This window comes from Ammospiza nelsoni, chromosome 2 (assembly GCF_027579445.1).
Source record: "Ammospiza nelsoni isolate bAmmNel1 chromosome 2, bAmmNel1.pri, whole genome shotgun sequence".
NCBI lineage: Eukaryota > Metazoa > Chordata > Aves > Passeriformes > Passerellidae > Ammospiza > Ammospiza nelsoni.
This window is the reverse complement of record NC_080634.1, coordinates 45,841,047-45,866,844: the sequence shown is the minus strand read 5'-3', so window position 1 is coordinate 45,866,844 and position 25,798 is coordinate 45,841,047. Positions and strand designations below refer to the sequence as shown.

The window sequence follows — 25,798 nt, the reverse complement described above, 5'->3', positions numbered from 1 at the left end:
TGCCTTGCTCAGAAAAACACAGTGAGCCAGCGGTGGACTTTGGATCTGGTGACTCCCTAGTCACTGATTTAATTAAATTAATTAATTAAACAACAAAGATATCTTCTGAGATGCACAACATAAGCCTCATATCATAAAGAAATGAGTATGAAATGCTTGCAGCCTGATTCTGCACTACCTTTTGGCATCTGTAGTCATGTTTGCTTTGTAAAGAGGGCTTAAAATACCCTACAAAGTTGATTTGGTATCAACACATGTAGTTTAACAGAAAATCAGGTTCACAGCAATTACTCTCTGGCATGCTGAGACTAGAATTATCTGTCCTATTTGCTAATGAATTAAGGCTGATTCCTGTTTATATTAAGGCCTCTGTATCCTTCCATAATAGTGTAACTGTGCCTCAGTGCAAGTAAGACTCAGGCTTTAGAAAAACTTTAAGTTCTAGTTCCCTTTGAAGTCAATGATTTTAGTTGCCCTAAATGTACAAAGTAACTGGAACCAAACAACCTGTCTCCATAGTATAAAATATTTGAAAAAGGATTGTAAAAGAACGTCAAAGTAACCTGAGAGAAAACCAATCATATGCTTGTTGAAGAAGAAAATTAGATTAGATAGACTTGCTGCCGGATCTTGAAAAAGAAGAATTGTACATGATAACACACTTTTATATGAAGATAACTGGCTTGATGTTTGGTGGCTATGATTATGCCAAATAAATTGTAGATGCTTATTAACTCTGGAGATCAAGTCATCTTTCATTCCACTACAAAACAATAGAAATAGGTTTATTTGGTATTTACGTGCTAGACCTAGTTTGCATAAAGCTAGTGTGTGTTATATTCAGAGGAGTAGAAAGATGACTCCAAGCTCAGTAAAATGCTACATGATCACAGATTTCTCCTACTGTTGTTATTAAAAGCTATTATGAGTTTCTTTCTTAGGAGCTCTCTTACTTTGCTCTCTGTAGACGAGCATCATTTTAGAAATTCTTTCCTCTCCAAATGCTCTGTTTGTAACAGTTTTAGTTTAAAACCTTCCATTTTTAAACAACAGCTTAACATTTGCTGGCTAAGAATAAAACTGTCCTTGCTCTATTCAAATTTAAGGCCTGGGTTCCCATGGGTTGCAGCACTTTTTAACTATTTTTACTTCTAGTTAGAAGTGGGTTTATTTTTTAAAGCTAATGTGGAAATTGTTTGTGTAAATTAACGTGATTCTGTAGGCATCAATGTGACGATGATAATTACCCAGCTGAGGATCTGGCCACTGAAATGCAACTCCAGTGATTGGGAAAGCTGTTTTGTACACAAGTCAAATAACAGCTGGATCATATGTCATGTTATGTTTAGTTTCATTGGCAATTCAGAAAATATTTAATAATAAATTCCATTGTTTCTATTCCCCATTTTCGTATACAAATAAATCATCTGTTCTAAAACATTCTTTTTCTTTAGTAAGGCTTGTACTCATTGTCATATCAAAAGTGTTTGCTATTTGAGCAATCTTTCAGTTTGCTTTCCTTAGAGTTATATTTACTATCAAATTCTACAGCATTCTAACTTTAATGGTCATTAGCAATCCTGCCCTTGAGTAAAGAATCACATTAAAAAAGTATAAGATATAACATTTTCTTGTCCAAAGCTAAGGCAGGATGAACAATAGTAATGAAATCATCTGATCCTCATCTAACAAGACTTGATTTTAAACAGTATTCAGAAAACAAAGCCCAAGTGAAGATGTTGTCGTGATGGTTATTGCACTTTCTCAGTGTCTTGCTATAGAACTAGGTTTCCCTTTAGCAATATTTAATTTATTTTCCTGAAGACCACACAAAGTTATGTTGTACTCTGTAAAGAAAAAAAGCACTTAAAGTGTTATGGATTATAACCTTGACAGAAGGATACAAAACCAAATTACCGTTCTATGACTCAGCTATGCCATGATCTAATGTTGTTTCAAAATTATTTTTCTGTCATTTAGATTGGCATCATCTTCTAAACACCCCATGGGCTCTTTGGCATGCTACAAACTCAGCAGATGCACTGTCTCCTGGGCTTTACAGCTTCTTCTGATGAATGTACAACATTTGGAACAAAGCCGCTCTTGACACCTTCCCATCCATCTTGTATTGAGATTTCTCCATTTTTTACAAGTTCATAGATATCTCGGGTAAGAATTGTAAAGGACTCTTCAACGTTTGTGGCATCTTTTGCTGAAGTTTCTATATACTTCATACCACAGTCAGATGACAGTTTTTCAGCTTCTTCTCTCGTAACCTCGCGCTGTGACACTAAGTCACATTTGTGTCCTACTAACAGGAACACAATCTGAAAGGGCTGCACATGCATTTTTGCTTCTTCCAGCCAGTCCTTCACATGCTCAAACGATCGTCGATTTGTGATGTCAAATACTAGCAGGCCACCCACAGAATTGCGATAATAAGAGCGTGTTATTGATCTGTGAAGGGGAAAAAAGAGAAAATGGAAAATTAAAATGCATTTTCATTTTATTAATAAAGCAATTACTTTTCCATATGGAAATGTGTTTTTATAAGTTTTATTAAATAACTTTCCTTTTTTAAAGCTGCTTGAAATTTATTAATTTAATGTACTAGACTATTATTTTATTTCCTACATTCAAAATTCACTTTCTAAACATTCCAGAACCCAACACCTCTACGGCAAATATTGAATGCTGGATTTTTCTGTAAAGTAGTCTTTATTAGGAAACTGTGGGACATGTTCACAGAAGCAAAGATATATACTTTTGGTATAAAGTTTGAGTCATTCAGCTTCATATAAACATGTACTTTACTTTGTTCTAAACAATTATTTCAGACTGAAATATGTACATATATGTCAAGAAACCTGGAGACCAAACTTGCCAATGTTCAAGCATATCCTTTTGCATCCTTGCAGAAACATTCTTTAAAAGCTAATCATAACTCTTTGTGCATGCAGAAATCAACAGGTAGCAGGCAGAGAAAGGAAAACTCCCAGAACAAAACTGTCCAAAAGTTTTGAGTGAGCTGGGCAAACACAAACTAATTACAAGAGACACATCTACCTCCAGCATCTCTCTCACAGAGAAGTTCAAAAGCTCTTTATATTTTATAAATTTGCATGTTTTTAGCATGAGGGTTGGCAAGAGTTATTTTTACTTTTGGGCCCTCTAAGCTCCAGAACATTCACTGGAAGGAATTTTGGAAATAGGAGACTCTTCTTCTGGTTGAAAAAAATTTCAACGTGCTTTAGAATAAGGAAAAAAAGTTAGAATGTAGAGAGATAGAGTAAAAGATATAGGAACGAAACAATTATTTTCAGTCTGTAATCATGAGCAAGTAGGAGAGAATGGAGAAGGTGAGAAGAGACACTTTAAAGGAAGTGACAGCTTACCAAGGAATGTACACAAGCACTTCTTGCTGGCATAAATACATAACTAGTGTATATATAAGTATTCTCCAAATGAAATGAGAAGCACAGTTTCTAAACAGTCATTGTTTGAAATCATAACCTAAGCTAAGAATTAATTCCATTTTATCTCATGATTATGAAGAGGATGCTGACGCCAAAAACTCAAAACTTTAGCAAGCAGGATGAACTGTACACAATAGCACAACTTTTCATAACAGTAGCTCCCTCCAATTCTCAGTTCATCACATTTCATACAGTCTTTGATGACAATTTGAACACAGAGGCATGATTAGCAGCAATAGTCCTTTTACAGATAGGTAAGTGCATAGATAAAGAAGACTTAGATTTCTTGGCATATCCAAATTAATTTAGCCACAGCAAACAGCATTTGAAATTGTTTTATTTACATAAGAAGGGGGGGCTGTTTCTCCTAATGCTTAGAAAGATCTTTTCTATATTCCCAGTAATAGAGTCCATGCAGTGTCTCTCTGAATGTGAAGACAACAGGATCTTAACCTCAGATTAATTCACAAGGCCTGGATATGAAAAATGGCACACTGTTTCACAAAATTGTTTAAGAACATAAGTGAAGGGTGTCATATCTTGTGAAGTATTAAATACAGGTACTATAAAGATCTGTTTCTGTTTTTCCTAACCATTTTTTTCCTTTAGAGTGTCTGCAAACACAAATGAAGGCAGAAAAATAATTCAGATAGTTCTAGTAAGAGCAAATGTGGATGACAAAAATGGGATTTGATATGGAGAGGTAAAAGCTAATAAAACCTACTTTCATTAAGAAATAAAAACAAACCCAAAATAAAAAACCCAAACAACCCTGCTCCTACCCCAAACCTTGAAAACAAAGAAATGCATTAGCCAGGAAAGAAAGTAGGTTAGTATTGAAAATGCAATGCATCACCTGCCAAGTATTTCTATATAAAAAGTTGTTCTATCATTTATCTATAAACTGGAGTACTGAAACTCAGCCCTCTGCGTGTTTTTGGATACTTACACACAGCAGTCAGTACCCTCATCTCTTGCAAGCCCCTTCATTAGAGATGTGCTAATTTACAGTAGCTGATGATCTAAGGCATTATATTGAATTATGTGTATGTATTGCTTTTATTGGAGATGACTAAGAAGTATCCTGTAACTTTGTGCTGTACATCACAAAAACTGGGTGAATATATTGGAGAGACAACAAGTCATTTTTTGTGTACTTCTGATATGTATAATTTGAAACTACTTTTCTCATTACCAAAAAAAAATATTGTGTAACAGAGAAGATTTAAAAAACAGCAATTCAAGAAAAAAAGCAACACAAAATTTTTTAAAGAAACATCAATGCATACAATATCATGTTAAGTGGTTTTCTAGAATCTGAGAAAAGGATCATAGAACCACAGAATCTTTTAGGCTGGGAAAAATCTTTAAGATAATTGACTCTGATTGTTAATTCAGCACTGCACAGTTCAGCACTCTACCACTTCCTTGAGCTGACACACCTACAAATATTTAAATAATTCCAGGGATGGTGATGCCACCACTTCCCCACACAACCTGTCACAGTGCTTTTACACTTCATGAGCCAGCAGTGCCCTGGCAGCCAGGAGGGCCAGCCCTGTCCTGGGGGCATCAGGCACAGCACGGCCAGCTGGGCAAGGGAGGGGATTGTCCTGCTCTGCTCTGGGCTGGGGCAGCCTCACCTCCAGGGCTGGGGGCAGTTCTGGGTGCCACAACATAAAAAAGACATTAAACTGTGGGAGAGGGTCCAAAGGAGGGCAACAAGGTGGAGAAAGGCTTTGAGGGGAAACCATGTGAGGAGTGGCTGAGGTCACTGGATGTGTTCAGCTTGGAGGAGACTGAGCGGAGATGTCATTGCAGTCTGCAGCTTCCTTGTGAGGGGAGAAGGAGGGGCAGGCACTGATCTGTTCTCTGTGGTGAGCAGTGACAGGACTGAGGGAATGGCCAGAAGCTGTGTTAGGGAAGGTTTAGGTTGGACGTCAGGAAAAGGTTCTTCACCCAGAGGGTGTTTGGGCACTGGAACAGACTGCCCAGGGAATGGTCACAGCACCAGCCTGGCAGAGTTCAAGATGCACTAGGACTATGTTCTCTGGCACATGGTGTGATTCTTGGGGTCATCCTGTGCAGGGTCAGGAGTTGGACTTTGGTGGTCCTTTTGGGTCCCTTCCAACTCAGGGTATTCCATGGTTCTATGAGTCTTTGTATAATCACATCAGACTATGGCTTTAGGGAGGCTTTAAGTCAGTGTTTCTTTTTCATTATGATCTTACTGATCTTTACCAGATGAACCAAACTTTCACTAAAAGCTTTATCTAATTTTGAAGAGTTATTTTTATACTATGACTAAAGACTACATTGTAATGTAATAATTTTGAAAATATATATTGCTTACTGAAAAAGAATAGGATAGTGTTTTATTTTCAAGATGTACTAGAAACAGAATGTGTCTAATATCCTGGTCTACTAAAAAGTGGGTTAATGGAAGCATCCCCACAATATTTTGCCCCTACGGAAATGAACTCTCAGTCTTAGCACCACGAGCATTTTATGGCATTGGAGGTTTCATGATTAAAATATATTATTTGATTTAAATACAGGAAAATTATACAAACAAACAAAAACCATGGCAAAGTAGATGATGTAAAACACAAACAAAATAGCAGATTGCTCTAAATGACTGATCTGAAGATAGAAAGAAACTGAGGAGGTACCTTTCATTTACGTTAATCCGCATTACAGACCTGAGTCTATACTAAGCAAGTCTGTAGGTTCTTGTTCTAGTAAGATGTTAAAGGTGTTACTGACTATGTTGTTATTGTCCATGTGGCACCTCAGACAATGAGAGAGTCTGCTTAGTGATGCCTGATTGATGTCAAAATAAATATATTCAATAGCTGCTATTTCAGGGCATGTTAAAGATGATTTATAAGTCAATGTATAAAATCCTGTTAAAATACAGAATCATCAGTGAGCTAGAGACATGTAAGAATTTTTCCCAAATAACTCCTCCAAGGAAGTACATGACATCTTTCAAGAGAATGTGATGGCAGGTGTGTCACATCTTCCTTTTCCCCTGGGAGTGTCCCTAATGCCTGGGACCAAAAGAAGGGGGTTATTATGCAGCCAGTAGTTTTCCCTGCATGCAGGGAACTCCCCAGAGAGCTTTAAATGCAGGTTTTACGTCCTCTAAAATCCCAGGGCAAGTGAGCCAGAGCAGAACTGGAAATCAGAACTGCAAACTGCTTGGTGTTCCCCAGTATTAGAGAACTTCTTGGAGTAATTAGCTCCTCCCTAAATCGTCTTTGCTTGTGATCTGTAATGTTCTCCATTAGCAGAACAGAATGCAACATTGTAACCTGTGGCGTAAGGTAGTAAAATATTTATAATTTCTTTGACTAAATGTAAAACAGACTGTACAATAAGCACTATTATATTTAGTACATCAACTGACAAGAAACTGTCTTAGCAGAAAATCAAATGCAAATATTTAAAACTACTTTCTTCAGGCTGCATCTTCTGAGTATTAGAAAAAACACAGAGGTAAATTTAAGAGCAGCTGACTGCATGACTCATCAGTGTATATTCCCTGAGCATTCCGGGGTTAAACGATTGCCATCATTTGATTTTAAATGTATGCAAGATTCTGTGTATTTGCATTTCTTTAAGTTGAATGTCTTGTCATTGGCCATCCTGGTTATTTGTCAGCAAATTCAATAATTTACAAGTATTCTACATTCTGTCTGGAATGCACAGATGGTGAAAAATGCCAAGAGCTTTCCATTAACACTGTTAATTTCTTTGCTAACCCTTCAGAAGCCTACCTGCAAAAATACATCTGACTCATGCAAGCCCAGGAAAGTTGTTTGTTGTTTCACTCTAATGGTTATTATAAAGAAAAAAAAGTTGTTGTCCTCCAGTAAAACAGTGCAATCCACCTCTTCAGCTGGGTGTGGGCATCTGCACAACTGTTGCAAGAGAAGACAGGCAGTTCAGAGGAATTGATTGTGGCCAGTGAAGGGGTCCATTTTAATCCTCCTGCTAGTGTTCCAATAACAACAGGTGTGTGGTCACAGAGATGGGCTATGCATTTGCCCATGCCATGAATTCATATCTATTGAGCCCCAAGTCCAAACTAAAATCCATGCACAACTTGCCTGAAGTGGCAAGCACTACAGATACAACAGAGACACAAGAGTGAGTGAGTGACAGTATCAATTTGCAAACTGGGAAACGACTGAGACTTTTCTGGGGGAGGAAAAGAGGGTAGTTTTGCTACTGTTTGTAACAGAGGGGACAAAGGAGAGTGTTTAATACTCAGTGCAGCATTTGAGCTAGTTTAACTACATTATAAATGCTAGCAGTATTAGTGAAGACTTCTAGCAACAAACAGCTCACAGCAGGTGCAGAAGGCAGACAAAACACTGAAATAAGGGACTCTAGCTGACTGCCCAGTGGCTTCCACGCTGCACTGGCTGCACTGGTGCAGACAGTGTTGCTGTGCTGGAAGGCAGAAGAGCTGGGAGGTGGCCTGGTCTCCAGATTGCTTGGGAGAGTTAATGGCAGAGTGAAATACTGCAGGGGAGGATGAGTTCGGAGGTGATGACAAAGTAAGAAATGCAGAGTTAGGCAGAGGCCTTTTGCAGCAACAAAAGAAAAAAACGTGGAGGAGGGATTGCCATGGTAGGTCCAGGACTTCAGAGGAAAAATGAGGAAGGGAAGAAGAAACAGGACAAGGCCACTTGTTACCCTACAGTGACAGCTGGAAGGAGAAGAGTAGCTGTTACCTGCTGTGTCTGAAGGGAAAGGGTGGGGAAGGAAACTACTGGGAAGGAACTTGAGGGCACTGAGGCAAGAAGGACGGTGGGCCACAGGGCTAGGGCCACTGGAGGGCAATGAGATGGAGGACTGCTTGGGGCACAGCAACCAAGTGGGTGCAGGGAAATTTTGCTAAAGGGCAAGGCAAAGTCCTTAGGGCCGAGGATGTGTCAGATGAGGAGGGTACAGGGCCGGGAGGGCAGCAGGGTGTGCCCGGAGGCCGACAGATTTGGGGAGAGGGCAGGAGAGGGTGTGGGTAAGATCCCAGGTCCTGTACCTGAACCGCTCCTGCCCCGCCGTGTCCCAGAGCTGTAGCTTGATCCTCTTGCCGGGCTCGATCTCTACCAGCCGGGAGAAGAAGTCCACCCCCACGGTGGGGTCGGAGTGCAGCGGCCCCGGGAAGCGGCCCTCGGTGAAGCGGTGCAAGAGGCAGGACTTGCCCACGGTGGAGTCGCCCAGCACGATCAGCCGGAACTGGTAGATCCAGATCGCCGCGTCCATGGCGGCCCCGGCCTGGCCCGGCTCTGCCTTGGGGCTTTTCCTGGGGCTCCTGCGCGGCCGGTGCCTGCACCGCGCCCCGATCGCCCCCACGCCCGGCATCGGCGCGGCGGGCGGGCGGCGGCGGGCGCTGCGCGGGGCCCGGGGCGCCGCTCCCGCGGGGGCAGCACGGAGCTCCCGCGCTCGCCGCTCCGGGCGGGGGCCGGGAGCCGGGTACCCCCGCCCCGCTCCCGGGGCTCCGCGCCGTGTTCCCCGCCGGCTGGCCGGGCGGGGCGGGGCGGGGCGGGCGCTGTCCCTTCAGCACCGCGCTGCCCCGCTCCGGCCGCGGCTCCGCGCCCGCGCTGCCCCCGCTGCCCCGGCTGCTCCCGCAGCTCCCGCCGCCCCGGCCCTGCCGCCGCGGCCCGTGCGCGCTGGGGCCGCCTCTGCCGCCCGCTGGGCGGTGGCGCGGCCGAGCCGCCCGCCGGGGCCGCCCTCCCACCGTGCCGTCATGTGCGCGGCCAGACGGGCCCTCCTCCGCCGCAGCGAGCGCCGAGCGCTTGGGGCTACCTTGGGGCTGCAGCCCGTGCCCAGCGCCCAGCTCCCCCCGCGGGCAACAAGTGCAGGCTTGTGCCGGGAGAAGGGGGATGCTGGGGCAGGGAGCCAGGCCGGCATGGAATGTCACGGGAGAGAGACTGTTAAAGCATGACTTTTGCAAAGAAATTGGGAGCAGAAAGGAGATACTGGGCGAGATGTGGAGGAACGAGATCGGCAGGTGAAAAAGGGGCACGGACCTGGAAAGGAAGGTGTCTGGTGGGGTGGGATCTGTGCAGGCCAACAGATAGAGAGGAACAAGTGCCAGACTGTAATGATGTGCTGGGAAAGTGGCAGAAGGAAAAATAAGAGTTAGCAATCTAGTTATCCCCAGAGAGAATCACACAAACTGCCTAGAGAAAGGACATAATACTGGAAATGACAGGAACATATACTCTTCATTTCCCAGTGAAACAAACTGTATTTGGCCTTGGTGAAAGTGCCTTTACCCAAAGTAATAGAAGAATTGTGTCAGAAGAGATTCCTGCGTCAGAGAAATTTCTTTGCCCTCCTGGGATGTTCAGCTGACTATCATGTTATGATAAATCTGCTGAGCAATAGATTCCTCAGATTTCTTTTAAGTCTCAGAACCACATGGGATAACAAACACTAACAATGGCTGGTAAGGGCATTAGAGCCAAATAAAAGGAAATCGTTGGACTTCTGGTAAACAGAATTGTATCAGCTTCTTCTGTAGTTTGGGCTGGGGTGAGGGAGCCACGGGCAGTGAGCCTGAAAACTCAGCTGAGTAGGCTGGGACAGCTGGGAAGTAGGTTGTTGTTGGCAGAAGGTCAGCAGCAAGTGGATACTGATATGAATAGGCACTTTGATAGTGAAAAGGACAGGGAGAGGAGATGGGTGACATTTTTCACACAGCCTGTTTTCCTCTGTCCATGTGGGGCACAAATGCAGCTAAACCCTTAAGTACCTGTGGTTAGTTAGAGGCATATCTGAAACCACATTTCTTCTGTAAGGCTTTGGGGCAATTTGCTGTGACAAGTATTCTCATTGCCTGAGTCTGGTATTGTTACTGTGATGTGTTACTTGGTCACCACTGTGGGACAGGTAGATTTCCCTTGTAGGCTTGGGTAGATCTTGCAGCTCCACAGAGTGGATGAGTGAGACTAAGGACAGGGTGAAGTTGAAAGAGGGGTTTGCATGCACTGCTTAGGAGATGATGTCTCCCAGCCCCAAAAAGAGTTTTTCTGGGATGTGACTGGGTGGCTGGTCCTGGGGAACAGATCCAGATGACCCCAGAACCTTCCAGCAAAGATGTGGCATGGCAGTGTAGAAGCTGTAAAAGGCACAGCCAGGAGCTGCCAGAGGGATTTATCTTGCTATGCATGCTGAGCTGAAGCTGCAAGATGCCACCCGCTCCAAGAACCTCTTTTCTCTAGGGACCTTTCAGGCTGTCCAGTCAGTCCCTGGGACACAGCGATTCTGCATCTGCCTGTATCTCTGAATGTGTTCCCTTTTGATTCCTGCACATTTCTCCATGTACTTTCACCAGCTCTTCTTAAAACAAACTGAACATAGCTTATACTTGACTAGTTGCTCCTTTAAGTAGCAATTAAAATAAAACTGTATTAATAATGATAATGATAAATGAACTCTCATAAGGATGAAATCAGTGAATTTCTTGCAGTTCTTCATGGGCATGATTACAGGTGATTCCTAGGAACCTTTCCTAAGTGTTCTGAAAAAAGTGGCACTTACATACAAGAAGTATTCTCATGTGAAACAGAGGTTCAAGGTACATTATATCAGTGGTTCAGATACTTCCCAAACGTGAATACTGAAAAATTTCAAGTGGACTTTGTTCACTGTATAATACGTGGATCAGATGCACAGCAGATGGCTGTCCTTTGTACATCTGGGCTGGAAGAACCCCACACTAATCAGCTACACAGCTCATTTCATTCCTAACAGGTGAACAAAGCCAATTTGCCTAGGGCATTTACAGTTGAGCTAAATAGGTCTCCAAATATTATCAGGCTTCCAGAGTCTGGTCTGTCTAGCTAAGCTTGTCATTGTAGAAAAGCTATGGCACATACATATCTAAACAAAAACTTTGATTTCATTTGTGATCTTTTGGCTGTCATATGATCAATGCTACCTGACGAACCTGCATTTGAATTGTCATTTTGAAATGAACACAGTGGGTGAATTTTCTGTCCAAGTCATTCAGTTTTGGTTCATTTACTGGTGAGTACAGAGGCCCTGACAGCACACAGTTCTCACAAAGATCTCAGACCAGCAGTCAGAAGAAGCAATCGGGAATTGCTGCTTTGAGGAGCTGGGATGGCTAGATCAGAGTAGTTAAAGCATCATCAAGAACCTGACTTCCCTTCAGACAATTCCTATCACTTGTGCATTGGCAGCTTCAATCTGCTCTTCCCAGAGAGAGTGAATCAAATCTAAATTCTGGGGGGGGGGGGGGGGAAGGAGCCAAAAAACTCCAAACTTCCAAATCTTCTGCATAATCACCATTATGACTTCACAAAGCTGCAAATCCAAGATGTTTCAATCTAAAAATTCCTCATTTCTTGTTATGTTTTTGACCCAACATGGATTTTTCTCCAACATTGGTGACTGGATAGGGGACTACATAGATCACAGCACTCCTGAAGAACATGCTCATGTGCTTATATAGAAATTTAGAGAAACATAGATGAAAGCAATAGATTTTTAACCCCAGACAGCCTGTGACTGAGAAACTGTGCCTTCTGCTGCCACCCAATGATCTAAGAGAACTGAAGGACAAGTCTGGAAGCAAGATGCCATCCATGCCTGTTTTAATTGCCTAGGCTATTAATCTGGAGGCTGATACAGCTGTTAATTTTTTTTCACAGAGCAAGTTTCAATAGATGCAAACTATTGATTTTTTTTTCTGCAAGCTCTTTTCTTTTGTTAGAGTAGTACTGGAGGTGAGATACTCCCTACTAATTAGCAGAGACTTTCCTTCCTCTGAGATGTCATCAACCAGCTCGGTTTCACTTGATGGTGGGAAGGACATGTCCTAAATAACAACCTCTTAGAAGATGTCCTTGTTTGATAACGGTGTTCCTTATGTTGTTGAGATAAATATGTGCATAGAAAATCATTGTATAAACCTCAGGAAAAAAAGCCAAAAACAATTTGCCCAACTGAGTGATCAGAAACCATGAATGGACTTATAGAAAAAAAAATTAAATAAATAAATATCTACATAAAGGTCCACTTTGTGAGGCATTAAAATGGGTCTGTGGAGATGATGCAAGTGAAACTACTCGACAGCTGAATGAACTCATAAAGACAGTTTCAGTGAAGAAGAGAAACACCCACCTGGGACAAGAAAAACTTCTAACTGTTCAGACCTGATATTCCAGAAGTAACTACAACATAATTTCAGACACAAGCCCAGGGGAAAAGAATTCCTTACTTAACAGGGTATTAAAAATCAAGGAGTGGATATTTACTCAACAAATGCTTTATAACCATTAGATATTTTTATATTTTTCCTCACATCTCATCACCTCTTGAGCCCTCCTTTTTTCACAGTGGTTAACAGTGTGTACCTGAACTACAGGGCCATAATTGTCTTACCCTCTTGGCCAACTATCTCCTCCCTCAAAATGTTAGGAATATTATGTTATACTCAGAGCAATGACTCACATCTTGGTCTTTGCAGTGCCTAAATAAGATGCACTACAGGAAGTGTATTTCCCTCCCAAACACCTGTGTATTCCAGGAGCAACAGAAGATATCTAGCTCTGAAAATCTTGCCATTTTAGACATCTAAGGTGACATCTTAGACAGCCACAGTAACAGAAGCACATCTAATGCAGTGAAGTGTCAGGAAAATACAGGAACATGTAACCTGCTCCACTAAAATACTAAAGTGAATTCATGTTCATTGATATGTCAGAGATAATGCCTAAACTGGCTGAGAACCTGTCTTTAGGCAGGATTAGATTGCCTTTAGGTGAGATAAAGAACCAAATTCCAAATGGAAATTTATTCTGTGACACTAAACAAGTGAATTATGTGTTCTCCTGCCTCACTCTTCCATTTGTCACTTGGAATGGATCCTTCAAGTATTCTATGCATCTTTTGCTCTGATAAAGTCTGTCTCTTACATTTCCTTTCTCTTTAGGAATGCTGGTGTGTGAAACAACCTAGATTTCCACTAACAAAGAATGCTCCTTGTCTGAGATTTGTGGCATGAACCCCTCGGACATATTGATCAAAGGGGTACTTTCTTCTGTTAGCACTGCATTTCTAAAGGAATCCTACAAGTCATGGCCCACTATCATAGTCAACTTTGACAGAGTCCCACTTTTGGTCAGATGCAATCTCTGATAATTTCTTAAGAGGTGTATTACTTTTAATTGCCTTCATAAATATAATTGCAGAGATAATTCAGGACAGGCAAACAAGTCTCCCTGCACTGCTGGCAAATATTAAACAAAGAACTTCCCTGTATGGTAAGTTCTGCTGAGTTTAGTCTATCTGGAAGAATTGCCCAGACAAATAAGCTGTGATAACATCTGCCAAGTTTGAACTGATGAATCCAGTATGAGCTGGTAGCACAGGTAATGTTTCTTCTCTTGTACCTTGGATGGAGGGCTGGAGGGTTATAGAAACTCTGGTGGGAACGAATAATTTGCCTCTGGGATGGAGGAGTATGGAGGAGTCAAAGATGCTCAGCCTCAGGCTGTGTGATTAGCAGAGCCATTGCCACCTTGTATCAATGATTTAATATGAAAGGTATTAAATTGTTAAAGTGATAGTCCTTTGGGAGCAACACCACACGTGGTCATCTGATACCATGCAGGAGCTGAAGCACAAGAACTGCAGTGCAGGGAAGCTACACTGTCATCCATAGACCTAGCATGTTGAGCAATCAGAAGGAGAGACCTGTTCCTCTGGGATTACCAGTATAGGACTGGTGGGGCTGAAGCTCTGATCTGTGTGGGATGTGTTTGCAGATCAGGAATCCTCATTACCCACTTACCCATCCACTCAGGCAAAGTGTGTATCACACCTCATCTCCTCGTGACCATGGGATGTATGGTGTAGATCAGAGACAGCTTTTATTCAAAAAACACTGACAGCTGCCCTGCAGTCCTGCTTCTGGTGTAAAGGCTTGCCTTAGGTTTTGCAACTGGAAGTGGGCCCCATGGTCTTTCTCCCAAAACACCATCCCCAATGCTTCTAGTTGAAACTGCACCTTGTTTGCTCTGGAGGTAGAGTGAGTGACTTTAGGACAGGAAGCCTTCCCTCTGCCCATGGGAATTTAAAGCCTTTAAAAAGTGAATAAAATTTCTTATAAACTTAAGAGACTGTGTCTCTGCTCAAAAAGCAAACAACATGAGGATATTTAGAACAAAGAAGAAGTTCGTAGAAGGGAATTAGCAGAAATGAGTGGACAAATTTTTTACAGTTAGGGAAATCATCAGAAGGGGTTAGACTTAAGAGACTATCTGGGTCTCAGATAGTGGTCACAGAGCTATCTGGGGACTTTTTACCCCATAGAACTTCAAGAAGTGAACCTAAATGAGTACACAATTTATGGACTATGTAAAGATGAAATTATGTGACTGAAGGCTCATTCCCATGAACACAAAGGAGCAGAGACACAAAATGACAGGCAGGAGAAGTCCAGTAACTGCACCAGAGCTGAACGAGCTCCTGGCAGGGTTGTTCCAAGGGCTGGAACAGGGGAGCCACCAGCCCTGTGGGTTGGGGGTGGCACCCCCAGCTGAGTCAATTGAAGACAATCCCCATCAATGCCTTTGCAGACTCAGAGGGAATTACTGCCTACAGGACCATAGGACTCACCGTGGGAAGCTGGAAAGAACATTTTGGGGTTGTGCAAGACTTACTATGGGATGTTTAGGGGAAGGATCAAGGACAGGGGAGGGAAAGATCAAACTGGACCTGGGAGTAATAAGTATGAAAAAACAGAGAAGAAAGAAGACAAAAGGAGCTGGACCTATGTAAGTAGGTTACTGGTCAGTACACTTGTGCTGAAGGACAGCACTAGGTGGGGCCTTCGCCTGGGCTCCATTCCTGGGTGATGGCTTTGGTGTGCTCAAGGACACAGACAGCCAATCTATGCCAATGGTCGTCAGGAAATGGAAAAGCATCCAGAAGTAACTGAAGTAAGAACTGGAAAACAACAACAAATCAGAAAACAAGTGGGGTTGTCATCAATGAGGTACTTTGTAACCAGTCCTACAAGTAAGGACATGGAAGGGTACTGAGGTAACTGGAGGGGACTTAAAAATGACCCTGGGGAGGGAGGGCCTATGACTCTGCTATAAAGTGCAGGACTGTATCTGTAGCTTCTGAGTTCAGAGACCTGAAAAGAGTGAGGGAAACCTAAGACCCACCCATGTTCCTGTGCTAGGATGCCAGAGCGTGGCAGGAACAACCACACTGACCCACCCATGCTTCCTTCAGGATTGCACCATGTTTCCTGCAGAATGAGGATCTTGTGAATGAAACCACAATGCCAGCCTGCCCAGCTGCTCCACTTCATTGCACCATCACTCCCATGGCACAGGGAAGTCATATAATTTGCAAAATGTCATATATCTGTCTACTAAACATAACCAGCATGTTGGGGAAGGGGCTATATGGATAAGCTTCTGTGGGAAGGTCACAGCCACACTGGACACAGCCAGTTTCCTCTTGACTCACCCCTGCAGGCCAGAGCTGAGCACACAGCCAAGCTAATTGGTGGCTCTGAGCCACCAGATGGGTTTGTAGCACCTCTGAAGCATCTGCTTTAAAAGGGCAGAAAGCACCAGCAGGGAAGGAAAAAATGACCAGGAGTATAGCAAAACCCATGCCTGAGCAGGGCCCACCTGGCATGACTCTGAAGGGACTGCTGCTGATGGAGGAACCACTCCATACTGATCCCAGTGTCTGCACTGGCCATTGCCTCACTGAAGGGACTGAGTGCAGTGCATGGTGTGAGGGAACGGGACAACAGCAGAGGGGACAGCTGTGCAGAGGGAAAAAGGGTGTTTTCCATGAGGGTTTGTTTGCAGTCCAGTTAAGAACTAATTCCTGTCCATCCTCCCAAGAGGGTTTCACTTCTGTTATGCCTTCTGAATCACTTAATGTTAGTGTCAGGAATATGCCTGTAGCCAAGACTAGACAGTTCTTTAGAAAGAACTACAGACAAGCCTTCCATCAGTGAAGTCCTGCACCTCATCTCAGGTAAAATACACTATGAATTGAAATAGAACTCAGCAGACCTTTTGACACCGGGAATGAAAAGAAAAACTATTATCAACATGTCAAACCCTCACCCTAACACCTCTCTGTGATCTCTCAAATGTAATTCGAGCATCTTTGCTCTCACTCCTTTAATTCTTATGTCCCAGAACGTGTCTGGGTTCAAAAGAAAAGCTCTCTGATTTTGCAGGAATCAATCAAAGACAATTACAGATTATCAATGTTCAAACTTGGAACACTGCCACTCACATGCATGTTGTTCTTTTTTTATTTGCCAAAGGATGTGGTGTGGAAGGACAGGAAACACCTTAAATCTGCCGTGTATGCCACGGCAGACAAAGCTGACAAGCAGCACTTTCCACTGGAGGGCAGTGAAAGGCTGGGGAAACCTGAGGTGAGGCTGAGAATGCTTCTGCCTAAACACAGCTCCTAACTCGAAAGATCGCCTCAAGTGGAAACAAAATGCTACACTGTGCGTAGCTGGCAGAGTTTTGGTAGCAGTGGGGCTTCAGGGGCGAGCTGTGTAGGAGAAGGTCTGCCCTTCAGTCACAGCTGGTTCCAGCTGGCTTGGCAACAGATACCACCGACCCACCACATGCCAGAACCTAAACCAATTACAGAAGCATGCAGCATCTCTGTGAAACACGTTTAATAAAGCAGCTCCTGGGAGATTGGTGAGGGTACAAGTGATGACACGCAAGAACACATAGGTGCAGGAACATCCTGAGATGGCTGCAGTCCATGAAGGCATCCCTGCAGGAGCAGGTACTACACTGAAGGGGACTACAGTCTGGGAAGGAATCCAAACTGCTTTTCAAGAAATTGAAAAGCGTAAGAAATATGAAGTGACAAGGAAAGAAACCACTACCAGGTGCTGTAAGCAAAAGGCAGCTCCTGTTCTAGTGATCTTTGTAAAGCAAAGTGATTTGAGCAAGTGCAGATGCAATAAATTTGTTTCAAGAGAGGATGCTGCTTTTTTGGTGAAGATTGTTTGCTGTGAAGAGATGTATATCAGTGTGTGCATACCTGCAAATATCAAGTTGGATTAGTTGGTGAGAAGGACAAGAGGCTTGGAAGCTGTAAAATGGAGAAGCTGTAGGTCTAGGCTGGGTACCAGGGAGACCAGAGTGGTCTGACAGTTGGCTCCTGGAGGGACCAAGAGGTCCAACCCATCCACTGGAGAGGCTATGAGGTCAGTGGTCAGCCTGAGACCCATCTGCAGGTTTATGTCTCTGAGTGTGGCTCAGGGGGAGACAGGAAGAGCCAGGGACAGTTACTGGGAAGATCCATAGTGCACACATGTAGGCTGTTGGTTTGTGTGGGGTCATGCAAAGTAAAGTGGAAGGCTGAGGGTCCATGGTCAGTTACTGGACAGAGTGCTTGAATTATACTCATTTCATGGCCATAATAAAAAAATTATTTCACAATAGAAAAACCCTTTATCTTCCAAACAGGAGGCAGGATTAGGATGTTTGTGCCTCTGGTGGTGTGATCACCTCTGTGTATATATATATATATATATATATATATATATATATATATATATATATATATATATGTATGCACACACACTCTATGGGATTACTGGTAATACAAGCAATAGCCCACCCCAGTACTTACTGCCTCTGGCAGCAGGGAGCTCAGAAGCCTCTCCTCTGTTGGACTTCCAGCTGCAGCAATCCTCAGGCCAAAAGGTTTCTCTCACAACACAAAGACAGCTCCAGCACTTGCAGATAAGTGGTTCTGCACAAAGTACACCACACTAATGCTGGAAGTGGATGCACTGAGTCTCTATTCAGAAGAGTACTTGTCTGTATTGCATGGGCAACAGCCATTTAATCCACCAACAAAAGGTCACTGTGAATGACTTGCAGCAGAAAAGTGCTGAAGCTTCAGTTCACAAATTTTATTTACAGTATGCAAGTGCAGAGACAGGATTTGGAAATTTTGCTAACCGGAGAAATTAAACAAAAATCTCTGGAGTATGTCCAACAACCTCACAGCTCCTAAAATATACCTATGCCATAAAACAATGGCATAACATCTGTGTATCTGTAATGTTTCCATGTGTGCCCTCTGAGTCTATTATTGATTTGGCAGAACTCACACCTTAACATTTAGAGTATGACAATGAATGTTAAAGATTTTCCTGGATAAGCAATCAATGAAACCATTTTTTTATTCCTCAAAATATATTATGTGGTCTGGCAAGCTGAATAAGTGTGATATATATACAGAGCAAACTGCTCTTTACTCTTTAAAATCAAACATTGCCAAAGAAATAGTTAATAATTACCCAGAATTGCAGAGAGAGCTTTTTAATAGAAGAGCACTTGCCTTTCCCCATCCCCCCAGTAATTGTTATAGGAGCTTTAGAATAGAATAAAATAGACTAGGACTGTTTTTGTTGGAAGGAGCTTACAATGATCACCTGTGGGATCTCAGCACCTCAGGATGGAGGTGCAGAGAGGCCGAGACCACCCTTGGGGGGCTCGGGAATCCTGGAATGTTGCCAGAAGTGTCTGGTGGCAGGATTTTGATCCTACACAGGAGATGAGACCTGTATGAGGATAGGAGGAATTCACTGGGTGTATGGTGAAGGGATAAGTTAGTTAAAGTGTAAAACACAGGGTTTAGGATTTTGGTACAGGGGGGTCTAGAGAAGTAAGATGGAGGAATTGGGGCGTGTCCTGTCCTTCTTCTTCTTCTTCTTGGCCTCCATCTTCTGTGGTGGTGGTGGCACTTTGGGATTGGTCGTTACTAGAAGTGCACAGGTTAATAAGGGTAGAAGGTATTGGAGTAAAATGATAAATATTGTACACGTAACTTAGGGTATAAAGATAAGTGACCGCCCAGGGGCTTGTGCAGTGTGCCCATGGCTGACTTGCTGTGCAGACCTCTGTCGGGCTGAAAGAAAATCTTTTAGATAAACAATTAATAAACACCAAGACCGAGACAAGATCAGAAGTCTCTCCTCGTCCTTTGAAGCGTCGGCTCTCCAAGGACATCCTTGAGAATTCCAGCACACCTAAAACAACAGCAGAAAACCATACAAGTGGCGTCCCTGAGAATTCCCTGGGAATTCCCTGAGAATTCCAGAACAGCCCAAAACACCACAGAAAACCTTACAAGCCTAAACAGCCGAGAAACAGAGCAAATGTCATCCCTGAGCACTCTCTCCGAGCAAAGAAGAACACAGAAAAATTTACAAGTGGCGTCCCTGGACATAAATCAGCCAGAAGAACGCCAGAAAATTTACAATCACCCAGTCCAGCTCCCTGACCAAAAGGGCTGAGAAGAGGCTAAAGCGTGCTATTAAGGGCATGATCCAAATGCCTCTTAAACACTGACAGGTTTGGAGCATTCACACCTCTCCAGGAAGTCTTCTCCAGTATGTGACCACCCTTTTGGTGAAGAAATTCTTCCTAATGTCCAGTCTCAACCCCTTGTGACACAGCTTTGAACCATTCCCACACACCCTGCCATTGGATACCAGGGAGAAGAGCTCAGCACCCCCCTCTCTACTTCCCCTCCTCAGGAAGCTGTGGAGAGAGATGAGATTGCCAGTGAGCCTCCTTTTCTCCAAAACAGACAAGCTCATTCAAGGACCTTTGCATCCTTCTTAAATTGCAGGGCCCAGAACTGCACATGGCAATCAAGATAAGGCCACACCGATCTGGAATACAGTGTAATAATCACCTTTGAACCCAATGCTCCAGTCTATCTAGATCCCTCTGCAGGGCCTCCTGTCCCCCAAGAGAGCCAGCAGCACCTCCCAGTTTGGTATTATCAGCAAACTTGCCAATGGTGCATTCACCTCCTGCACCCAGACCATTAACAAAGACATTGAACAGAGCTCACTCCAGAACCGAGCCCTGAAGGAGCAATGCTACTGACCAGTGGCCAGCCAGATGCAGCCCCATTCACTGGAACACTTTGAGCTCTGCCCTTCAGCCAGTTCTTCACCCAGCACACCATGAACCCACTCATCCCACAGCTGGAGGGCTTGTCCAGAGGGGTGCTGTACTAAAATCCAGGAAAACTACATCCACTCCTTCCTTTCATCCACTATGGAAATTACCCTCTCACAGAAGGATACCAAATTACTTAAACAAGAATTTCCCTTTGTGAACCCATGTTAACTACAAATTCTTCTTTAGATGGCTTTTAATAGTACCCAATATAACCTTCTCCATATTTTCTCCAGGAACTGAGGTTAGGCTAACAGGTCTGCAGTTCTCTGAGTCTTCCCTCACATACCTTTTTGTAGGTGGGACTAACATCCTGCCAGTAGGTGTTGGAACCCAGGACATTTCTGGTTGTCCTGGCTCAAGCCCTTGCCAGGGGGCTCAGTGTCCAAGACACCTGTGACTTTGATTTTGACCCATAGAGAAAATTGCCACCTTTAGATGAAGAATTACAAATCAAGAGAGTTTAAGTAGAATAATAGTTAGTTTGCCATGGGGTGAAAAGTAAATTTTTGGAGTTTTAGAATGGGAGCTCAGAGTCCCAGGATAGAGGAATTTGGGTGTGCCGTCCTTTCTTCTTCCTAACCTCCATGTTCTGGGTGATGTTGGCACTTTTAGATTGGTTTAAGGTAGAAACTCACTGTCTAACATAGGTGATAGGTATTGGGAAGTTATTGTAAATAATGTACACGTAGTTTTTAGTATAAAAAGATAACACCGTCTCTGAGGGCGGTAAGTGTGCCTCTGACTGACCTGCTGAACAGACCTTGGCAGGCCAGAGAAAGAATGTTAGAGATAAAAAATAATAAACAACCTTAAAAACTGCAGCCGAGGAATTCTGACTCCTTCTTCGACTGCCAAGCTGAGAAAAGAGACTTGTACGTATCTGTGAGTCACTCTGACCAGCAAACATCCCGCCAGTAGGGAGCTCCCCAGACTCCCAAGACCTTGGGTAGATGATCAAGAGGAGTCCTGCCATAATATCTGCGGGCTCCTTCAGACCTCTGGTGTGAATTTCATCAGGCCCCACGGACTTGTGAGCGTTCACCCAGTGAGCCGCTCCTTTGCAATTTCAGTGTCTGCAAACGGAAGGTCACTGCTCCCACTCTCGTGGTCCTCAAATTCAGGGGACAGGGCAGCCCAAGGTCTATCATTATAACGGGTTGAGGACAAAAAAAGCTTTGAATGCCTTAATTCCGCTGAAGTTGCCATGCATGTTGCCTTTCTTAATTGGAAGGAGCGGGGATCCCTTCCCGGCTGTGAGGCACCTCCGCTGCGGCCCGTGAGGCGCCGCCTGACCGCCAGGGGGCGCCCTCCGCCCGCGGCAGCCTCGGGCTCTGCCGGGGCCGCGGGCTGGAAATCCGGGATCGCCTCATGGAGCTGAGCGCGGCTGGGGAGAGCGAGCGCCTCCTGGGACACTGGCGGCCAATGGCATCCTGGCCTGGCTCAGCCAGGTGTGGCCAGCAGGAGCAGGGCAGTGACCGTCCCCCTGTACCCAGCACTGCTGAGGCCACAGCTCCAATCCTGTGCTCAGTTCTGGGCCCCTCAGTGCCAGAGAGACATTGAGGGGCTGGAGCGTGTCCAGGGAAGGAGGCACAAGGGCACAAGTGTGCTCAGGGACACAAGTGCTGTGAGGGGCAGCTGAGGGAGCTGGGGGTGTTCAGCCTGGAGAAAAGGAGGCTCAGGGGGGACCTTGCTGCTCTCCAGAGCTGCCTGACAGGAGGATGCAGCCAGGTGAGGTCGGCCTCTCCTCTCAGGTAGTAAATGGCAGAACAAGAGGAAATAGTCTCAAGTTGCACCAAGGGAAGCTTATACTGGATGTTATGGAGAATTTTTTCCTTGAAAGGGTGGTCACGCATTGGAACAGAGTGCCCAGGGAAGTGGTACAATCGCCATCTCTGGAAGTGTTCAAAAAACCTGTGCTGTAGCACCTGGGGACATGGTTTAGTGGTGAACACAGTGGGGTCAGGTTAACAGTTGTCCTGTATGATCTTACAGGCCTTTTCCAACATCAACCTCAACCATCCTACAATTCTATAATTTTAACACAAAATTACAGAAAAACTCTACATTTTACCTTCCAAATCTACACCTTGGCTTAAAACACATTGTCTTTAGCCTATTGTGTTCTGTGGAACACACTAGGTTTAAGTGGCTGCATTAGAAATAATTAAACATAGTAAGAAGTTGTAATGCCATGTTGTGCCCTTTATGAGCTATGCCAGAGATGTGTCTGCATGCACCAAGGGCATTTTTAAGATGGGAAAAACCCAAACGATTTGACAAAGTTCTTTTTTTTTTCGCTGAAGGCAAAGGAAAAAAACCCTTGGTGCTGAGGAGATTCTCACTGATTTTCAGGGTCATACTCCCAGATAAGTTTATAGATGGATCATTTTTATAAAAAACCTTTTCTGGGAATAAATTTCAATTGCTGTGATTAGAGTATGTTTCCTACTCTCTCCTCTGTGATGTCTTTGGAAATGACAGTATCATGTTCACTGCCCCAACAGAAACACTGTCATGAACGTAGTTTAATACAAACAGTTGTCCATAGTTTAGAAGACAATTATTTATCAAATAGTTTAGAAGACAATTACCCAGCTGCTTTTAAGAGGGAACACAGGATAAACATGTTCAGCCTGTTGTTTTTTTCTGGGAGGTGCCAAACATGCGCAGGTCTCTTGGCATTACAGATCAATTACCAGCTCTCTTCAATCCAGACTTGAAGATAAAATCTATTTCGCTTGGTCAACATTTATTAAGCCTCATTAGTCTTTTTAAACATTCAGGATTTATGCCAAACAGTTGAAATGACAATTTTTGTGGGGTTTTTTTTTTTTTTTTGCCTTCATGTAGTAGTTACAGCTAGCTAAAGGCAGCTGGCAGACTCAGTTGCCTGGTCCTTTGATTTGGGTCATTTTTCTATGCAAGGAAAACAGAGTGTGACTAGATCAAAGCTGGAGTTCAGATATATATGTACAGTCTTGGCAGCCACCCTGAATTTATTCCAGTCTAACTCAAATCAAAATCTGGCTTGTGATTTCCAAATAGCAGAATGCCTTGTTCTTTCTTTTGGTTAAGTTCTGACTGACTTGTAAGGAAACGGGAAAAGGTGTGACTGTTCCAGATAGATCCAAAAACAGAAGTAAGTGCATATTTGACTACAAATTTAGGAAGTTTTTTTAAAACGTGCATTGTCTAAGATATTGTACTATTTACAGCCCCAGGAAACACAATGGCCTTTTCATAATGCAAAAATAATCAGAGTTATTTGAAAAAGTCTTTAGCTCACTGTTAATGCAATGGAGATAACAGGAGTTCCCTCCTTAGCATGCTGAGAGAATTGAACAACCATTGGCTTGTACATACTGGCTATAGAATCAGAGGGTGAAATCAGGTCTTGGAAGTGGTCACTGTAACCTGAGACATTTGATGTGACTGCTGAAGTTATGGCTGATATCACTGCTTTGAAGGGATGGGCAATGCTGACAAGGGGTTTCGTGGTGTAAGTGGGCTGGGTGGTAGCGGTGGACTGAGAGATATTGATGGATCAGTATCTCTGATTGCTGGGGAGGGGGGCAACATGAAAATGTGTGTGCCAAACAGAGATCCCACACAAAAGAAATGTAAACAAAAGAGGGCACACAACAAAAATGACAGTTTTCATAAAGTAGTGACTTAGTAATAATGTCGTGCACATGATTTCTGTAAATCAGTCTACACATTCTTCTTCTTTCACAGATGTTATGCCAGTTTTCAGGCAGGGGATATTTCATTTATCATACCCCAACAGCATGAAAAAGCAACATTATAACACCCTGCTACACCATGGTTGTTCAGTTTTGGACACACACTCTCTGCCTGTGTATTTCCTGTGGAATTACCTAACTTGTAGCTTCCAGGACTGAAGACCAGGTAAGAAAAAGTTCTTAGAAAAAGACCAAATAAAATTCTGTTCAATGCTATGATTTGCAAACTTATTACTACCTTACATTGTTATAAAGATGTAAAAATGTGAAACACAGAGCACACTTTATCATAAAACAGCTAAGCTTTCAGATAAGTGCATGTATTTTTAAATCTTCCCCTCCAAAAAGAGTGATTTCCTTTTCATTAACTTACATTTCAGCATAGCACTCAATTTTCTAAGGTTGCTTATATATTAAGGCTATCAGATAAAGAGAATTCTGTGATCAATCTTAATCCTAAAATATCTAAGTCCTATGATGGAATCATAATAGGAATAGGAATGAGTAAAATTATCTGGTTACACTTCTTGGTGAAAAATGTTTAGGAAAACACTTCAACATATGAAGCTAAGTGGGTACTTAATATTTTCTTAACCGGGCAACTAAGCTCTGCAAGTGTCTCAAAAACCAATATTTTCTGACAGTCATATTGAAAACAAACAAGCAAACAAACCTGATCGGCATTGCTTATTTTGTGTCAATTTTTGAGAACAACTAAAAAATTTCTCTTGGAATGTATATTAAACCGTAGTTCAAAATGTCTTACAACATCTTCCCACAAGGTGAAAGTTCAACTGAAGTAATGCTACAATCAAGGTGCAGCTTGCATCATTTACTCATTAGTGGAATGCCTTGCCAAGATTAAAACAGAGAGTGGAATGCAGCCCCACAGGTCTTGTTGAAGCCTAACCTCTTTGCCTTTTATTCTGCTTTTGCAAAACCTTCCCCTCTCTCTCCTTGCTTAAAGAAGGTGTTTAGGAACTGTTCAGAATAAAAATACAAACTCCTCAAGTCCAATATGGGTAAAAAAACAGAGATATTTACCCCCCCCCCCAACTTTCTATACTTAATACAGAAAAAAAAATCTTGAAAATAGATAATTATTTTTGTGAGAAGGAATAATTTATTATTTATTATTTAACTAAAATAGTATTTAACTAAAATTTCTTCAAGCTAGACATTTCAATGAAATGGCTTTTGGATATGTAAGAATTAAAATAAAGGAGTAAAACTGCTTACTTCTGCATTATTTATATAATATCTTTTCTCCACAGTATCTTTTTATACGTAGAATAGTTTTATTTTACACCATTCAAATGGTTTTACTTATGCTTTGTTGGATTGCCAAAAACTAAAAAGAAGAAAAAAAATTTGGTCTTAATTTCACACTGAAGTTGATACTCAATTTTTGCTTTTCCTTGTGTAACACCTCATATGCTTCTACAGAATGCTTTTCCTCCAAGTATGATTTAAAATGTCAGAATGCATATTTTTATTTCAAGAACAAAGTCTGTCCTAAGAATAAGTAACA

At 42.9% G+C, this 25,798-nt stretch overlaps 1 protein-coding gene across 1 annotated transcript; it reads right to left on the bottom strand.

Annotated features, from left to right (window-relative positions):
- Nucleotides 1-1,171: 1,171 nt before the first annotated feature.
- RAB39A (RAB39A, member RAS oncogene family) lies at nucleotides 1,172-8,852 on the bottom strand. Its single transcript, XM_059465811.1, has 2 exons — nucleotides 8,530-8,852; nucleotides 1,172-2,457 (listed from the first exon to the last, which is right to left on the bottom strand). Exons 1-2 carry the CDS (start codon nucleotides 8,850-8,852, stop codon nucleotides 2,031-2,033), a joined length of 750 nt encoding a protein of 249 aa, XP_059321794.1. The 3' UTR covers nucleotides 1,172-2,030.
- Between the last annotated feature and the right edge of the window lie 16,946 nt (nucleotides 8,853-25,798).